At 36.6% G+C, this 20,165-nt stretch overlaps 1 protein-coding gene across 4 annotated transcripts in view; it reads right to left on the reverse strand.

Annotated features, from left to right (window-relative positions):
- ICE2 (interactor of little elongation complex ELL subunit 2) overlaps window positions 1–12,794 on the reverse strand; it is a 72,312-nt gene extending 59,518 nt beyond the window's left edge. For 2 of the 4 annotated variants that reach the window (XM_055436022.2, XM_088839664.1), the window contains exons 1-5: window positions 12,588–12,794; window positions 11,546–11,680; window positions 9,380–9,484; window positions 3,360–3,621; window positions 2,334–2,453 (exon numbers count right to left, since the gene is read on the reverse strand). In XM_055436022.2, the coding sequence (XP_055291997.2) occupies window positions 2,334–2,453; window positions 3,360–3,621; window positions 9,380–9,484; window positions 11,546–11,586 (528 nt within the window). In that variant the 5' untranslated portion in view covers window positions 11,587–11,680; window positions 12,588–12,794. Of the gene's footprint in view, window positions 1–2,333; window positions 2,454–3,359; window positions 3,622–9,379; window positions 9,485–11,545; window positions 11,681–11,775; window positions 11,925–12,587 lie in introns of those variants that run through there. The other 2 variants (XM_055436020.2, XM_088839663.1) reach the window with 2 other exon arrangements.
- Between the last annotated feature and the right edge of the window lie 7,371 nt (window positions 12,795–20,165).

A 20,165-nucleotide genomic window follows, 5' to 3' on the forward strand; every position in this document is an offset into this window, starting at 1 on the left:
TCTAGAATATTCAAAAAACTTCCACAGATTAGTAACAAAAAGGGAAAACCCAATAGAGTAAAGTGAAAAACCTGAACAATCAATTCTCAAGAAATGACCAAAACACATGTGAAAAGATATACAGTCTTCCGTACATAGCACCCTATCCTCTAGCTTAATTAAAACTAACATGACTAAGTATCAATTTGTTGAGAATATGGACTAAAAGCGTCTCAAAACCTGATGGGGAGAATGGAAAGTGGCATAAGCAGTTTGGAAAACAGTCTAACATTATCTGTTGACGTTGAAGATGTCCCTATTCTATACCCACAATTTCATTCCTAATCATATATCCAGTAGAATTGTGTGCACCTGTGCACCAAGAGATATGTATGACAATTTTCACAGGGGCACTGCCTTGAATAGCTCAAATCTAGAAACAGTCCCAATTTTAAAAAATGTATTTATTTTTTAATTGAAGGATAATTGTTTTACAAAATTTTGTTGTTTTCTGTCAAACCTCAACATGAGCCAGCCATAGGTATACATATATCCCCTGCCTTTTGAGCCTCTCTCCCATCTCCTTCCCAACCCACCCCTCTAGGTTGATACAGAGCCCCTGTTTGACTTCCCTGAGCCATACAGCGAATTCCCAATGGCTATCTATTTTTACATATGGTAATGTAAGTTTCCATACATCTCACCCTCTCCTCCTCTCTCCCCAAGTCTGGAAGTCTTTTCTCTTATTTGTACAAACAGCCCAAATTTTGATCAAGAGAATAAACTATTTATGTGCATTTGTAAATGTACAGAAATGAAAATGAATGAAATACAACTACACACATACATGAAGCTCACTAACACACTATTACGTAAAGCAAGAATTCTGTTCACATAGTACAAAAGAGGGGACTCCCCAGGTGGTCCACTGGTTAAGAAAACACCTTGCAACGCAGGGTATGTGGGTTTGATTCCTAGTCAGAGAACTAAGATCCCTCAGGCCACGGAGAAACCAAGCCTACACGCCACAACTAGAGAGGTCAGCACACTCTGGAGCCTATGTGCCACAACTAAAAAGTCCACAGGCCACAACTAGAGAGTCTGTGCCCTGCCATGAAAGATCCCACAGGACACAACAGAGATCCCATGTGCCACAACTAAGACTCAACACAGCCAGATAAATAAATATTTTAAAAAATAATAATAATTCACATACAATTTAAAAACAGACAAAAGAAAGCCTGAACGACCAAAAAAAAATTTTTTTAAGGCATGGAAATTATCAAACCAGTCACTTGGCACAGTGATTATTTCTTCAAGGGAAAACACTATTTAGGAGGGATATGCAGAGGGCTTCCAGGTTAACGGTAACGTTTTATTTCTTGACTTGGAAGAGAGTCACAAAGGTGTGTACTATGTAATTCATTTGTTGGAAAGCTATATATATTTGTTCTAAATACTTTTTCATAGGTACATTATATTTCATAGCATAAAATTAAAATCTGAAAACAATAAAAAATTAGATAAATATCAGTGAGTCTTCGGGGTGAGATGTAAAATGTAACAAGACAATATGCTGCTAAGTCAATCTGGGTAAAAAGACTTAAAGCTGACTGCTAGCTATCAAATAATGTACTTTGTTAATAAACATGTTTATTTTATAAAACTGGTAAAATACCCTTAAAATCTACATCTTAACCATTTTTAAGTGTAGAGTTCAACACTATTAAGTGTATCACATTGATTTGTACAGAGACAAGTTTTAAAGGCTTAAAAATAATTCAGACTGGGGTTGATATTTCCAGATAAATACTACAACTCTAAATTTTTACTATGTCCACTAAATGATGGGAGGTTGCAAGACACAGCAATTTACACGCTTTTTTTTTTGCTAATATATCTGCATAATTTAAGTATAATCATTTAAAAAAATTATCTGATGAAATTTATCATCTGGTGGCTGTTTACCATGAGGATAGTGAACACAAATTTATGACTCAGTTCTAAAGGTTCATTCAGATTTTTAAGGACTAAGATAACTCCTTAAACCCCATTCTCTCATAAGGCAAATCAGTTCATCACATCAAATCATCCATGTGAGTAAAATACAACTCAAACACAGTAGCTAGATCATTAAAAGAAAATATATGAATATACTGTAGTGTCTGATTTTGAGGTGTTATTATTTCTAGCATTTCTATCACTTAAATACATGATGAATAAAAGACCTACATACAATTTGGTCTCTAATTTGACAACATTAATATATACTTTTGGAAAATCATCACACATTTTAAAATGCTGCTATTGCCTATCATTTGGCAATAGCTTAAATAAATGTGATTTTTCTTTACCTCTGTGAAGAGACGAGCATCGTCAGAAAGCATATTATAATCCTGGGCACATTTCTTTGCAGAATTTTGCAAAAATTTTAGGAATTCTGTAACTTCTTCATTCACATGTTTTTTCATATCCTGATTTTGAAAAAAAAAAAAAAAGACACATCTTGAATAAAACGCTTGGTTAAAAACAATTACTTCTCAATCACTGCACTAATAATTTGAACTTAAATTATCATATCCAAAGCAGAAATCACAAAACAGTTAACTGCAAAAACAGAAAAGCTGATGACTAACACTACAATCAGAAATTAATAAATTAATTTAATAAATGTTCTAAATTAACATAAAAAGGGACAAACACTCAAACGGAAAAATAAGCACACATATGAATAGATAAGTTACAAAACAAGAATTAGAAATGGCTTATAAACGCATGCAAAGTGCGCTTATTTTCATTAGTAGCCACTATAATATAAAGCAAGAGATTGCCATTTTCCCCCCATATGTTCAGTATTAGTGAAGATATTCTGAAAAAACCTTTGTACAATAGTGGTACATACAAATTGGTTTAAAATTACTGCAGAACGATGTGCTCATGTGTAACTGCAGCTGAAAGCCTTAACATGTATAGTTTTTCATCTGGTAATTATATTTCTAAGAACTTATCTCAAAGAAATGATCACAGATATGAACAGTGAGTTTGCAACAGTGATGTTCAACACAGCAACACATAACTGAGAATTCGGAAACTACCTAACTAAAGTAATAATTACACAAAAATTTTACAGTGATTCAAGGTAAAGTTCTACTACTAGCACTTAACGTGAACTAGGGTGAAATATACTCAGAACTAGAACAAAATGCCTTAACTATAATAGAATAAAGAATAGAATTAAAACATTAATATTCTGTCAGTTAAATTCCTTTTATTTTTAATTTTTGTTAATAATATTTATTGCACCTAAAAAGAAAAGCAAATTTAAAATACTTCCTAACTTTCAACTATTTTTTATGGAAGCTGAAGAACAGGATACATACCAAGTACTGCAAGTAGTCATTTTTATTTATTCCAACAGTTTTGGAATTTGAAGGGACTTTTGCATATTTAACCAATAAATCCACATAATTTCTCTGTTCTCTCTGTGAGAAACGAGAGAAACGAGGATAAGGAACTCTTGGTTTTGGAAGAAGAACCATTCCAACTGTGGTTTTAACTTTTTCCTTTGCTTGAGCTGCTGAATTAACTGTCGGCTCATTTTCTATGGAACCTGCTGAGGCATTCAAATTTTCTCCTATACGTCTGGAAAAAAAAAATACAGTTTACAAATATGTGCTTTTCACAAGAAGATTACTATCGTGTAACTTCATGATTCTCAATCATCAGGGATAATATAGAGTGATTAACAGACTAAATTCTGGATTATTATCTAACTCTGCCACCTGCATTTTGATATTTAGCCATTTAGTATAAATTAAGTATTCTGTAGGATAGGATCATATCACAAGTCTACCTTCAATTATCTGATGGAGAGGAAGAGGCATATCCTTAAACAAGTTATTCAGTTTGGGAGTTTCTCCCCTTTATTGAAGAGAGGTTAATCACTCCTGTCAATTATATATGCAGGTATTTTGGATTTACATTTTATTACAATGCAAGTTGCTTTTTAATACTTAAATTCTTCAATAAGATATATCAGTTAATGTAGTGAACAAAAGCCACGAGGAACAGGATAGGATGAGGTCACACACTTGCAGTTCACAAATTCATTGAGATTCTAAATTTTCTGGTTTCCTCTGCATTTATTCTCTCAAGAATTAAAAAGAAAGTCTGAGCACTGTGTGATATATTCTATGGAAGCAATAGTTGTTTGAAAAAAGTTTTATAATCCTCTATCACTCATGCACATGGCTGAATCGATTGAAATGTATGAATACAAGAAATCTTGGCATGTCTACAGTGAAATGCACTAGAAGAAAAAGTAGTAAGTAGCTAGAGAACCTGTTACCATGTTTATTTACAAAACGCTACCCTCAATTAAAAAAAAAATCACCTTATTAACCCAGTTAAGGTACATTAACACAAATTTCTTACCTGGTACATATTCTGTCTCTGTTACTGCTATTCAGTGTTATAATCTACATTTTTCATAAAAGCCTTAAATTACACACACAAAACTACATTTTCTTAGCCTCCGCAACTTTAATTTCCACCACAGTAACTGTACCCTATGATTTGGTTCCAAACTAAACAACAGTAACCAAACGGAGGAGAAACTAGTGCAAGGATGAATGTCTGCTGATTGATTCTTCATTCCTCCATTCATTAGTATTTATTTTGAGCGGCCACCACGTGCCAGCCCTATGCTGGGGAGTAGACATACAACCAACACTGAGCGTGATAAGTCTCCACTCTCTAGGATTTTATAATCAAGTGGATCAGGCAAATGAATAAAGAAGAAACAGAACTAAACATGTACATCAATACAATGTGACTATGAAGACCTCGGGTTTCCAAACTGAACATATTGAATAGGTGACTCGGGAGAATCCTAAGGATATGGAAATCAGGGATTAAGAGGAAGAAAGGGGAGGGGAAAGAAATATCCAGAGCAATGATTCTCAACCTAACAGTATTAACCGTCAGAGCATTCTGGAATCCTGTGCATGTATCTGGGTTGTCCCAAAATAGAAGAATAGAAGGGATTTAGAAGTCAGGAATACCAGATTTTTATAATGTGTGGCAGTGGCACAACATTCAGAGGTCATTTCAAACTTTCCCTTCTCATATACAAATAAGTGTGTGGTCTCTTATTATTACTGTATTATCATTATTATTTATCCAGCAATAATAATTCCCTGGTGGCTCAGAGGTTAAAGTGTCTGCCTCCAATGCGGGAGACCCGGGTTCAATCCCTGGGTCGGGAAGATCCCCTGGAGAAGGAAATGGTAACCCACTCCAGTATTCTTGCCTGGAGAATCTCATGGACGGAGAAGCCTGGTAGGCTACAGTCCATGGGGTCGCAAAGAGTCGAACACGACTGAGCGACGGAACGGAACGGAACGGATCCAGCAATAAATTTTACTATTAATTTTTTGTGATATATTTTATCTTAAATCCAATTTTATTCATGTTACCTGCTGCATCTGACTACTTCATTAAATCTTCTAGTGCAGTAGCATCTACTACAGTACATGATAAAATGATTTTCCTTTTATTTCACATTTATGTAAAGCATTATTGTAAAGTATTATGTCTGTGGCTACTAATATCTATGAATTTCAATTCATAGCAAAGAGCTGTCTTATTTCTTATTAACATTTGTCATGCAAAGTAGGAGAGTTTCAGCCTCGTAAGTCTGAGAATTACCAATACCTGTGTCTGGATGAAGGGTGAGACAAACCCCATCTAAAACTACCACTAATGTGTTTTAGATCACCTTTAAAATACTAGAATAAATACGGCAAAAATTTCAAAATTCTTTAAAAAAAAAAAAAAGACTTAAGAGTCCCCCCAGTAAGCAAAATATTCAAGACTACTCTTTTAGAACTAAACTCTGTATGGAAAACTAATCAAGAGAGCAGGTTAGTGAACAGAAAAAGAATACTGGAAATTAAAATAAGGATGCTTAGATTGGCTCTGAAAATAATAGAGGTGAAGACATACTTAGCTACTAAAGTTTCTCCAATAACTGTATAAAAAATAAGCATATTTTAGGTTAACAAAATGAATATTAACTGCTGATCTTGGGAGAAATGTATTACAGCAAATTGATTTCTCACTAGAAAATGTCTTGAGAGCTATTCAAACCTAACAGTATTGTGTCCGCAACTCTTAACAATACTGCTTCACAGCTGTCTCTCTGAATATGAGAACATGTCTGTCCTGGTGGCACAAACTGGCAAATTTAATTAAGCTGCTGCAGCAACAAGATGCTGACTCAGATATGCCAGAGTAGGAATGTCAAGAAATTCTAGCAGTTTAAATTGGCTACATTCAGCAAAGAATGAAATGGCAGCGCATCAAGATCATTTCTGTGTGCAGTGCTGTCAAAACCTTCATCAGGGCGCAAGCCAAAAGCATCCGACAGGGTTTCTCTATCCACATGTATAGCATTATATTTAATTTAAGTTGATAGTTTGAAGTTTTCTTCATTTTGTCAACTACCCATTCTCCTTTTTTACCTTAAGTTTCTATGAAAAAAAGGCAGAATTCAAAACTTTTTGCTTCCTATGCTTTAAAGTCTCCTGGTTTGGGTAGCTTCTTTAAGTAGCATTTGAAAATGGTACTTCTAGCTCCCATTTCAAGTCTACCTGTACCCACTGAATTTGATTTACTTATGTACATTAAACATGTTAAAATTTTTTCATTTTTTTGTATTTGAAGCTACTTTCCCTTTTGCTGCCTTAAAACTCAGTTATAAATATCTATAACCAGAAACTAATTTTTTTAAAGGCAAATTTTTACCTTCAGTGGAGGGAGAAGGGTTGAATAAAAACCTCATGTTGTTGAAAGTAGCATAAACAGAGGTATCACTATTTTCCCAAATATATTATTTATAGAAAATAAAAAATTGCAAAATTAGGGCTAATATATTTACATTCTTTCTAGTTTTTTCCATCAAGAAAACTGATAATTAAATATAGTCTGAAAATTCATTCTTACTATAAGAAATAAAAGATTTTAGGAGTTAAGTGTACTCAGCTCCCAGTAACGTGTCCTCTCCTTTACATATTTCAGACTATAACCCACACTTGGGATACGCTGAATAGAACCAGATTGACAAAGAATCATAAAATATTTAAGAAGCAAAAGCAGAATGAATAAGACTAATACGGGAAAGTTTTAGTCTGGAAAGATGGAGCTGAGATAAAAGTTAATAAAAGTGAGGTTTTTATTTTTTTAAAGAGTAAAGATATATGTGCACTAAATCTCAAGACATGAGTATTGGTAGGCATTCTTTGATTCAAATAAACAAAGGCAATTGTTTAACTGGTAATAAGTTTTAAGAAGTTAGTTATCTCCAAGAAGTGGTACAAGTTGGATAACAGAAATAGCTTCTGAAAAATATTCTTAGATGCACACTGATAAGGAATTTACAGTCTTAACCTTTTGTAGTTGATACTTGCAAAGACAATGATTATGCACTTTGGCAAGAAATGTTGCTCCTGAAACTGCCTCTTTAAAGCAATTCTGAAAATGTCTTATTAATACAACTTCTGCTTGGCTTTATTTGAACTTATCTATTTATCTGATGGAATCAAAAAAGGACTTAATGTTTTTAGTGGCAATCTGGCAATATCTATAAAAATTAAAATCACACACACATCTTCCTCTCACAGGAACTTATCCTTACGTATATAAAAAGGATGCTCACTGTTTGTAATAGTAAAGGAATGAAAACAGCCTAAATGAATATCAATAGTAGTAATGAATTGATTCCACTAAGAAATACCACAGTCACCAGGAAACTAGGAGGAAAATTAGAGGAGAATGAGATCTCTCCATAGAAAATAGCTCATTATCTTTAGAGTAGTTTTAACAGCCTAGTGAGGGTAGCAGACAGATCATAGTGAGATGTTCAGTGAAAGCAAGTGCAATGGGATGTGCAGTAAAGGAAAGGTGGTTTTTTTTCCTCCCATTCTGTTTTTCAAATAGATGCTCCAAATCTGTCTTTTGGCTGAAGCATTTAATCCATTTAAAGCAATTTTTGGTAATGCTATTTTGTTAACTGTTTTCTGTAGTTCTTATAGCTTTTTTGTCCCTCATGTCTTCCCAGAAAGCATATACAAGTACAAGGAAGTCTAAGTACAAATAAATGAAAGAAGAGGTAACAAACTAACTAGGAGGGAATGTGAAATTCAGGGATTGAGACAGGACAAACTTGAGCATGCTTAAATGCTGATCAAGAGACAACAAAGAGGGAATTCCCTGATGGTCTAGTGGTTAGGACTGAGCTTCCACCGTAGGGGGCATTGGTTTGACACCTGGTTGGAGAACTAAAATCCTGCAAGTTTGCACCACTTGACCAAAGTGCCCCCCACCCAAAAACAAAAAAGAGAGAGAAGTGGGAGTAACAGGGGATGCTAATTGACAGGATACTGAAAAAGTGGAAAAGATGGGGTCCCATTCCATGCAGAGGGTGGAAATATGTTTCCTCCATCGCAAAAGGAGTGGAGAAAGATGAAAGTAAACATTGAGCGCTCCTAGGGGAGCTCCCCAATTCTTCATCTGGCATATTATCATTTCTTTCTAGTAAATTTCATGACTCACTTTTAAGATTCATCCACAATAGAGTCGAAGCAGTCAATCACAAAGGAAAGAAGAGCTGTTATAGGCAGGTAAGCAGTGAGAAGGGGAAAGTACTACTGTCACAATACACGTTTTCATACCAGAAATTTGGTGGCTTGAAATCTATGGCAATTTGGTGGTATCTATTAAAATAGAAAATGTTTATAGTATCCGCCCAAATAATTAAATTTCTATAAATTTACAGAAATAATTACAAGAACTTTATAAATGTTACTGTTTAAAACTGCATAAACATTTTACAGTGTAAAACTAACTAAAAGAATTAAAAGTATCTCTGTAAAGTAATACGCAGCCATTAAGAAGACTGAGATAATATAGGGGCACAAAATACTTAAGTATTATGTTAAATGAAAAAAATAAATTGCTACAGTTTTATACTGTTTATAGTGTGATTTCCACCCCACCCCCCCGTCTTTTTTGGGCCACACACTGCATGGCTTGTTCCCTGACAAGGGATTGAACCCAGGCCCTCACCAGTAAAAGCATGGAGTCCTAATCACTGGACATCCAGGGAACTCCCCCCATTTTTAATATGCATCTGTTCATGTGTAGAGAAAGGGCTTAAAAGATGTTACATATGTACACCAAAGAGTGGTCTTTTGAGGATACTAAGTTCTTCTATTTTCTAATTTTTACATTCCTGTAATTCAAATGTTTTATAGTGGATATAAACAGGTAGATATATAAATTCAAGTATCAGAAAAATATCAAATATCGATATATATAACCAAATAAATAAGCATATTACCTGCTAGATAAAATAAACAGTTCTTTTAAACTTGGAGCCATGGACTGATCTTTATAATTTTCTCGAGAAAAAAACGTCTTAAGACCATTTTTTGGTGAAACATCCCTGAAAAACAAAGCAATTTACTTGGATTTGACAACTGAAATATCAGGCTAGATTAACAAGCAATTACAACTGCAATTTAAAACTACATGTCCCCGACCTCTCCTTTCCCAGAAAATCACCTTTTAATTTTTTAACTTCACATACCAGATGTGTGAATTTAGATGTTTCATTTCTTTTAAGCTAGGCCCATTCTGAAATTCTCCAATTTCAATAATGAGCCTTGTTTTTTCCTTCATCTTAGGCTCTGTGGCATAACATTAAGCTGTTTGATTGCTCAAAGAAAATGCTTCTCAACTTATTTTTGTCTCATTCACTATTGTGCTCAGCCAAAAAACACTACAAAGACTGATTATCCAACTATTTTTGTTTACTTGTCAAATGTGATCAATAGTGTGCCTCTACTAAAACCACTTGTAAGGTCATATATGATTTTCCATATTGTAATTAACTTACAGACTAACATACTGTTGTCAAGGCTTTCTGTCTAGTAAGCATCAAATAAATGCTGGTTGAAGGAAACAATTTAAAAATTAAATACACTGAGACCCATTAATCTAGGGAGGCCAAAAATTAGTAGGAGTCTATAGAAAAGGACAGTTCCGAGGTCTATAATACAATGCAAAGGCCCTGAACCACACTTGGTTTCACAATGTCAACGGCATAGAAGAGCATCTGTGTTGCATCTGAACATATTCTTTACAGCAAGAAGCATAAATGAGCATATCTCTAGGAACTTACAACAGAACAATCTAATCAAATAGCACCTGCAGCTAGCCATTCCTAAAATGGGAAATTCTAGCATATTTGCACCATATTCATTTCTATTTTTAAAGGTGTTTATCTAAAAAGCAATGATTAATGTACAAACAATAAAATTAAAAAATCTTATTTGCTATACACCAGGGTAGTTTCTTATTACTTGCTATGGTACTGTATTTGTGACATCTCATTAAATTCTAAAATTTTTGCATAACATACAAAAACAAAGTCACAGGCCCCAGGGACTGCGAGCTCCCTGGAGGAAGGCAGCACTGTTTGCAATATGCAAGTACTTATTAAACACATACTGATTTTATTTGATAATTCTGACATGTTACATTTTGTAAATTGAAAGTGTATAGCATGTTTCTTCGATGACATTTCTATACTGTAATATGATTGCCAGTGAAGCAATATGAATCATATTACATCATTATACACAATAACATCATCTACATTATACTAGAATACATACTGATTGAATCTTTGAGTCAGGTGCTATCTTTGTTATCTCTTGTAACTTTTATATTCTCCTCTGCTAGCAAACTCCTTCACTAGTATAGATGCTCAGTAAATGTGTCAAATTGACCTAAAGCAGCACATACATTAGATTTCTATTGCCAAAACTCAATAGAGTCCTTTATTTGGGATGGTCTCATACACTTCTAAAATAGTCTATGCATTTACATTATCACTTGATATAGATTCCAATATAAAAAAAAAGCTTGTCAATTCTTAACGAAGGTGTATCACTTGTACAGATATGGGCTAGATTCTTGAATACAAGAATATTCCAGTATCTCTCCTTCACTAAGACCAACAATAAATACAGGATGGACTTATACACAGACACAATCTAAGTGCTGAATTGTCATCACTTTAGGAGAGGAAGTACAGTCAAAGATAACTCAAAACTGCTCAGTAGGTGTAGATGAGAATCGTAAACTCTTAAGCCACTGAATTTGTCCTCTTGTTTCCTCCAGATCTCTTCAGGCCAGATACCCTCCTTTCCTAATCTAGTCACCAGACCCACTTCAATCTCGCTGGGTAGGTGCCTAGTCAGTCCCTCAGTTGTGTCCGACTCTTTAAGACCCCCATGGACTGCAGCCTGCCAACCTCCTCTGTCCCTGGAATTTTCCAGGTAAGAATACTGGAGCAGGTTGCCATTTCCTTCTCCAAGGAATCTTCCAGACCCAGGGACTGCACCTGTGTCTCCTGAATTGGTAGGTGAATTCTTTACAGCGGAGCCACCTGGAAAGCCCCTCAATCCACTTTAAGGGATTACAAACAGATGTAACTCACCAGTTCAACCTTGGTTCACCCATGGCCATCATGGAATTCATATTCCTAGATTTCTCCTTCACTCTAGTTCACAATTTTGCTACCTGGCAGTGCAGGCTCTTAAAGGAAGAGGATTTGTCCAGAATTTGCACTCCACTGAGGAAAAACCAAAGATCAAGAACAAAATCAGGTGATTGGTGGGCCAGATACTGTTAACTCAGATGAGGCAAGAACCTGTTCCTAATACCTACCCTCACCCGACACAGACACTTAAAAAAAAAAAAAGAGCAGACAGATGAATATTTCCAAGGTCTTTGAGGCAGAACCGCGAAGCTGAAACAGGATCAGTCCTTCTCCATTTAATTTATTCCAGGAACCTCGCGAAAATAAAGACGGAAACAGATGGGCTTTCTCATTGCTCACATACTAAATCCCATTAGGGCACGGGATGTATGTCTTGACTCAGCCCCCTGCCCCGACTCCCTTACTGCCAAAATCAATCATGCTTCCACCTTCCCAAAGATAATTATGGGGCAAATTCTGGCGAGCGACGAAGGGCAGAAGCTCTGGATATCAAGAATCTTTCAAACAGAACCTCACTTTTGCGGAGACTGAAGTATAGATAACTTAAGTGGCATTTAACGGGATCACAAAGAGGAATCACTAGCACTACAAATCTGGTCTGAACATCAACACTCCAAATTCAGTGCGTCTCCTGTCATCCTGTGCGTACAGATAAGAGTTTGTGAGCAACGCAGTCAAATGCTAACGGACGGGCCTCACCTGTCCCTACTGAACCCACCTTCCACACTTTTGCCCGGAGAGGGGCTGGGGCGAGAGAGCCGAGGAAGACACAAGGAAGGCTGAGGGAAAGGGAACCAAAGGAGAAACAAGGTTCCAGGGAGGTAAGAAAACGGCCAGCAAAGCCTGATAGCAGGTCTGCGCTAGCACCAGCTGTGCAGGGTCCCGGCGCGGCCGACGGGCCGCCATGTTCCCGCCTCCCGACTCTCACGAGCGCGCCCTCCCCACCGCGTCTAAGTCACGAAGCTGCCTTGCCGCCCACCTCGTGGTCCGCGGTGGCTCTGGCCCAGACCGCGACCCGCACCGAACAAAAACACACTCCCCACCCAACTCCTCTCTCTTTCTCACGCGCGCGCGCGCCCTAGGAAGGCCTTCTTTAAAGGACGCGGCGGCGCCGCCTCGACCCTGCGTGATGGCGTCACCAGTGACGCAGTGGGCGGGGCCCTCTCCAGGTCCCCAGGCTCCTGGTAGTCTGCCCTGAAAGCTGAGACAGGGTTTGCTGGACGCTAGCAATGGCAAGCCACTCCAGTACTCTTGCCTGGAAAATCCCATGGATGGAGCAGTCTGGTAGGCTACAGTCCGTGGGGTCGCTAAGGGTCGGACACGACTGAGCGACTTCACTTTCACTTTTCACTTTCACACATTGGAGAAGGAAATGGCAACCCACTCCAGTGTTCTTGCCTGGAGAATCCCAGGGACGGGGGAGCCTGGTGGGCTTCCGTCTGTGGGGTCACACAGAGTCGGACACGACTGAAGTGACTTAGCAGTAGCAGCAGCGGCTTGAGGGGCTTAGCAGCAGCAGCAGCGGCTTGAGGGGCTTAGCAGCAGCAGCAGCAGCTTGAGGGGCTGCTGCTGCTAAGTCACTTCAGTCGTGTCCGACTCTGTGCGACCCCACAGACAGCAGCCCGCCAGGCTCCCCCGTCCCTGGGATTCTCCAGGCAAGAACAGTGGAGTGGGTTGCCATTTCCTTTTCCGGCTGCCTATTGTCCTAGAAAGTCCTCCACCTTGAGGGCATGGTAAATTGGAAGGAGGACAGATGACAAGTACAGTACTGGAAATACCCAGACTTTATTGTGACTTTACTCAAGTGTCTTAACTGACTCATCAGTGAAATAGAGATATTGTGAGCACGTGTGTGTGAGCGTGGCGCACCTATTCAGTAGTTTTTTGAGAGGATTAAATGCATTTTCCTATACTTAGAAAAGCACTACAACCATTAAGCTGTCTGTTTCTCCTGACTAGCAGCAACCTTTTACCAAGAAGGTTTGCTTGGTTACATCTCCCTTCCAGAATATCACATGCATACTGACCTGTCCCCTTACCTCTTTGGTTCCTTAGAACTGAGAGGCAGTCTCCAGGGTTACACTCTTCAGTAAGTCCCTAAATAAAATTGAATCTCACAGCTCTCGTCTTGTGTGTGTTTATTTCAGTGGCGTGTGTGCACACACACATACATTATAGATACTATGGGAACCCAATGAGGAGGGAACTCATTCTGACTGAGACCATTTAGAGACTACTTCAGAGAAGAAGTTTCATTTAGCTGGGTCTTGAAGAACTAGTAGGAGTTCACTGGATAAAAGGGCTGTGGTTTTGGGGCTGTGAAGAGCACAGAAGTATGAAACAGTGTTGCATGGTGTGGCGAGGAGAAAGCTACTCTATCAAGGCCGCTAGACTGGAAAACACTCCAGTACTCTTGCCTAGAAAATCCCATGGATGGAGGAACCTGGTAGGCTGCAGTCCATGGGGTCGCTAAGAGTCGGACACGACTGAGCAACTTCACTTTCACTTCTCGCTTTCACACATTGGAGAAGGAAATGGCAACCCACTCCAGTGTTCTTGCCTGGAGAATCCCAGGGACGGGGGAGCCTGGTGGGCTTCCGTCTATGGGGTCATACAGAGTCGGACACGACTGAAGTGACTTAGCAGACTGGAAAAGGAGGGGCCTAAGAGGGTTTTTTATGCCAATAAAGAATTTAGAACTTTGGACTTATTCTTTGAGTTATAGGAAAAACACGGTGTGTGTGTGTGTGTGTGTGTGTGTAAAACAGTTTTTATTGAGGTATAATCCATGTTCCATAAAATTTACTTCAGTTATTCACTGATTTTTAGTAAGTGCACAGCTATGCAATTATCAACACTACCAAGTTTTAGAACATCTCCATCGCCCTGAGAAATCCTGTGTGCTCCTTTTCAGTTAATCTGTTCCCACCTCTGTCTCTGGCCAAACACTAAGCAACTTCATAATTCTACAGGCTTGCCTTTTCTGGATGCTTCAGATAAACAGAATTATACAGCATACAGTCTTTTGCATCCGGATTCTTTTCTCCTAGTAGATCATCCATTTTTGAGGATCACCCGTGTTATAGCAAGTATTAGTAATTGTTTGTTGCTAAATGGTAGCACCTTTGTGTATATACCCATTTTGTTTATCCTGTCGACACAATGAATGTTAGATGGTTCCCACTTTCTGGCTATTATGAGTTATCTTGGTATGAATGATTGTATACAAGTCTTTGTGAGAAATTTCTGTTTTCATTTCCCTTGGGCAGATACATAGAATTGTTGGGTTGTATGGTAAATTTGTGTACGACTTTTTAAAACACTGCCAAATGTTTTTCAAAGTGATTGTTCCATTTTATTCTGTGGATATTCAAGCAGAAGAAAGATTTTATTTCATTTTTGCTAAGCTGAGAAATAAACTCTTAAGTTGTACAAGAAGCCAATTTCATTTTGAAAGGATTTACAAGAGTAGCTACTCATTTTGAGTTTATAAAATGGTTCAGTGGACCACAATTTCTAAAAGAACTTTAAAATGCAAGTACCTGGCTAAGTGAGGTTATCAGACTTGTTATGTGTATTTTTTCTTGTTAACCAAATCAAGATAGAGAAATGTGCAAGATCATCTTTTTTTTTTTTTAAATCAGTACCATGTTATTTTCCTACCCCTCGGCTAACAAGCTTCCTTTGCTTGATCTGGGATGAACTTGGCCATGAAGTGAAGCTGGTAAGGGAATTTCTTCTCGAATTTACAGTCATCCATAAGGTCTTTTCAGAGTGAGAATCCAGAAATAGCCCCCTAGCAAAGATGTTTCCATTTAGTAATTGATTCAGAAACTAATGGGAGAAATACTGTTGCCAACAGTAGTTTGTTCTAATTATACTTTTCAGCAATAAATGATACTTCAAGTGAGGAGGAATTATCATTACTCCCGAAAAGCCAGAGAAATGCTAGCTATGCTGTCAGAACAGAATGACTAAAGTATTCAAATTTTTCTATTCAGAAGATAATAGTTTTGAAGTATATTTTATTGGATTCTGTATAAGATGGTCTCTGGGCTAAAATAAGACCCAGAATTAACTGTTCATTTGAATGCCAATCTTTTTTTTTAATTTTTAAAATTTGAAGTAGAGTTGATTTAAAATATTGTGTTACTTTCTAGGTTATCACAGGATTTTGAATATAATTCTCTGTGCTATTCTGTAGGACCCTGCTGTTTATTTATTGATACACATAAACTGCTAATCCTAAACTAATTTATCCCTCCCTATCCCCTTTCCTTTTTGGTAATGATAAGTTCATTCTCTATGACTGTGAGCCTGTTTATATTTTGTAAGTAAGTTCATTTGTATATTTTAGATTCCTCATTTGTTACATATGGTATCTGTTTTTCTCTTTCTGACTTATTTCACTTAATACAATAATCTATAGGTTCATCCATGTTGCTCCAAATGGCATTATTTCATTCTCTTTTTTTTAATGGCTGAGTCCACTGTATGTCTGTACCACATCATCTTTATCCATTCCTCTGTCAAAGGAGAGAGATTTAGGTTGCTTCCATGTCTTGGCTATTGTAAATAGTGCCGCTATCTTTTTGAATTAGAGTTTCCTCTGGATGTTTGCCCAGGAGTGAGACTGCTGAATCACATGGAAACTCTATTTTTAGTTTGTTTTTTTTCCAATCTCCATACTGTTTTCCACAGTGGTTGCACCAATTTCTCAGCAGTTTTTTTTTTTTTCTCCACATTCACTCCATGAATGCTAGTTATTTATAGGTAGCCCATAACTACCCCACAGAGAGAATATAATGATAGCAGAAATAATTCCCAGTAAGATAACTAAATAAGTATTTGTCTTTAGAATACAATGTGTATTTTATGGAGACAGTAAAGAAAGAATGGTAGAAGATAGACATGAGACTTGTTAGGGGATGACTATTGTAGTTAACTGTGAGGGAGGCTAAAATTAATTTTTGTTCTGTAAGCAAAGAACAAGTCACAGTTGAAGCATCTTCTCCCCTACAAAGAAATCATTCTGGAATTAAAAATGTTGTTTGAGAAATCTATCAGGCAGATAAATAACAAATGGATAACTGAGACATGACTATATCTTACTAGAGTCAATATTTCCCTTCCAAAGGAGAAAAAAATCCAGAATCATAGTAAACACACAAAGACTTTTGTTAGCTCCTTAATCATAGATAAATGACATTAGGAAAACAAGCTCACAACTGATGGTACAGGAAAAAGATAAAGTGGCTATTAATCTAGCAAGAGTCTTCTGCCACTCTTGGGTGTTTAGGTTTGCCTCCAGGCAAACTGGGGATCCATCAATGTGATTCATGATGTTTGTTATATGCAATGACTTTGGGGATCATTTCAAATATTTATTTTACTAAGTGCAAGAGACGCTTAGGAATGTCTGTGGAGGAAAAGCCCAACTCAGTTGCCTTTAGTCCGACTTCAGCCTGACTTCCAAATATTTTATAATGTCAATGTCCTTGAGATTACTTTGAAAATAACTTATGATGAGACTTTGCATCATTAAAATTATGTGATATTTAGCTGAAGTTAACTCTATTAGTTTACTCCTATCTGATCAAGAGAAGGGGCCAGGCTGGGATGGTACAATGATAGCCTAGGTAAAGTCAGATTTTTAAAAAGTCTTTGGCATCTTTAAAGCCTTTGGCATCATTTTGACAGTCTCCTTTAATGATTTCTAAATTAAAGATGACAAACTGTGGTGTGAGTTCAGGTTTTCTCCCCTCCTACATTCAGGGTATATATCACCGATCAGTCATGGCACTCCTTTGAGAATCCTCATTTCTGCAATTCTGGCAGCTACTATCAATCAATAGATGTTTCCTCACAAGTTGAAATTTCCTTCTTTGCCTTTTCTGATCAAAGGGTAGCTCGATCCTTGTATATGTTTTGTTCCCTGCAAAATAGAGATGGATTATATTTTTTAAAGTACTACCTTATAGACCAGTGCTTCTCAAATGTTAATATGCAAACCAATCACCTGGGGATTTTGTGAAAATGTACATCCTGTTTTAGTAGGTCTGGGATGGTGCCTAGGTTTTTGCATTTCTGACAAGGTCAAGGTCATGAGTGATGCCAGTGCCACGGGTCTATGGACCCACTTTGAGTAGCAAGGTTGTCCTACTCCATTCTATGGAGACAAGCTAGAAAATTGTACATGCAACTCAAGAACTAAGCAAAAGAAAGAAAAATGAGGCAAGTGTTCCATTAGAAGCTGAAATTTTATTATAGGATAACAGTACATAAAGCACATCTAAAATTGATGTGTTCAATGCACTTTTAATAAAGATAATGTAATATTAAAGGTACAGTTTCTAAGTACAATATAACAACATTCATATTAGAATGAAAATCGGAGTATTTAAAAGACAACATTAAATCTCTCTTTTTTACAGCTTGTATTTACAAAATGAATCAAAATATTTTTTTTTAATTGAGGACTCAATAAAATAACAAATGGCTGGAAATAAGCAGACTACGGTAAGAGTGAATTGAAAAGAAAACCCAATGTCAGTGAAAAGTTGGATGATCCTCTAATAAAGATCATTAGCAAAGTTTTAGTACAATACTATTTTTTAGGATTCCCATAAATGGCTTGCATTTTTAGTGTGGCAGAAAAGGAGTTTTTACATACTGTACACAAAACAGACAGCGCATATTTATAGGTACAGTATTACTGTTTCCGAACTTGCATGTATATTTACAGAAGGCTGAGTTTGTTACTCACAGAGTTTTGTGAAATTTGTGTGCTTAATCCTCAAGACCTACACACAATTAGAATCAGCATTTCATGTGGTCTTTGAAAATGTGGCTTTAAAACTTGGTTGTAGAAGAAAGTATTAACCATAAGGCTTGGCATACTTTATAAATTTACCAAAACAACCCAGGAAAAAAGTTGGAATTGGGGCACACTTGTCATTTAACAATTATCAAATGCTGACATGTGCTGGCCACTGTGCAGACACAAAGAGATACTATCTCTATCCTTAGGAACCTTAGGATATGAAATGGTGCTAAAAAAAAAAGTTTCAATCCCTTTCTAAGCGAAGCAATAAGGAATGAAATGATTTGTATTCAAAGAGATTTCTCCCTAAACTGTAGCCAATTCACTTTAAAAGGTTAACTATTAGCATTAGCTCTCATTAACCACATGATTGCATTTATAATTAAGGTAACAGCAACTCTTCCATAAAAATGGAAAATGTCTAGAATTGTGGGTAAATATTCAGTGCATGGAAGCCAATAACCATGGCTTGAGAATTTATCACCTTCAATTACAAAAAGTGCAGTAAACAGAAACATTTGCTCTATATTTATAAATTGCTCAAAAATCTTTGCTAAAGATCTTACAAATTCAGTAATATTACAGAACAATTCTAATCAATATTTAATAAGGTTAACTACATCCTTAGTTAGATATTTGATATACGTGGACTTTTTTTTTTTTTAAGAAAGCCGATACGTCTTGGGAGAACAGATGAAAGAATTAACTACGCTCATTATTAAATGACTTTTAAATGAAAGTCCTTCACTCAGTTCATGGAACTGGTTGAGGTCAAGGTAACACAGAACATCCCTTGTCAAAGCTGCTTTATGGCCCATGTTCTGCCATGATAGCGGATGTCTCTATACTTCTCATGGCTCAGGTAGGAGGGGAAAGGTTTATTCTGCCATCAAGCCAACAAGGATATTTTATATAAATGTGTATTATCTATTATAGGAGCTAAGTACACAACTCTGTCAGGTGCCAATAATAAGGTGCCTTAGTAAGAAAAAAAATAATACTCCATTAAACTAGAGTGTTTCTTTAGGATCTTGAAGGCCTGGCAAATTATTTTTCAGCTTAGGAGATATGGTATAAAGCCAAGTAGCAAACATAAAGTAAATGCTAATACATTTTCATATATCCATATTTATAAACAAATTCACCCTATAGATGTCAAATATCCATACTAAGGAAGTAATTTTATCCTAATTAAATACACTCTAGAATAATTTATATCATGATATTATGTATTTAAAGAGAAAAGCATGTCCCAAATCCAGCACTCTGATACAGCTGCCAGTTGGGCACAGGTAGATATATATATATGTATATATATACAAATATATAGTTATACTCAGTGAAATTAACAAGACCCAAAGGTGGTATTGTCTAGGAATAAAAGGGTTTTTTTTTGTTGTTGTTCACAAAAGTAACTTATCTAGCACCACACATCAGAAAAACACAAAAATAGCACACTCTAGTTCTAAACAGCTATGTCTAAAATAGATTATATAGTAAAACCAGTATTATACAGCATATTGTGGATTTGATAAACAGATAAATATTTGCACTGAGTAGGCTGTTTATAATATAACATTTTCTTATCTATACAGAATGAAAGCCAAAAAGTTAACTGTATAGAGATGTGCAGAACAACATTAAATATTATGACTCAAAAGCATGGACGAAGGTAAATTTGAAAGAAGAGTAAGAGAGAAAATGTTTACAGGCCATTACAAGTTCTTAAGTTAA

This window comes from Moschus berezovskii, chromosome 9, assembly GCF_049115385.1.
Source record: "Moschus berezovskii isolate FMDL1 chromosome 9, NW_MosBer_1.0, whole genome shotgun sequence".
NCBI lineage: Eukaryota > Metazoa > Chordata > Mammalia > Artiodactyla > Moschidae > Moschus > Moschus berezovskii.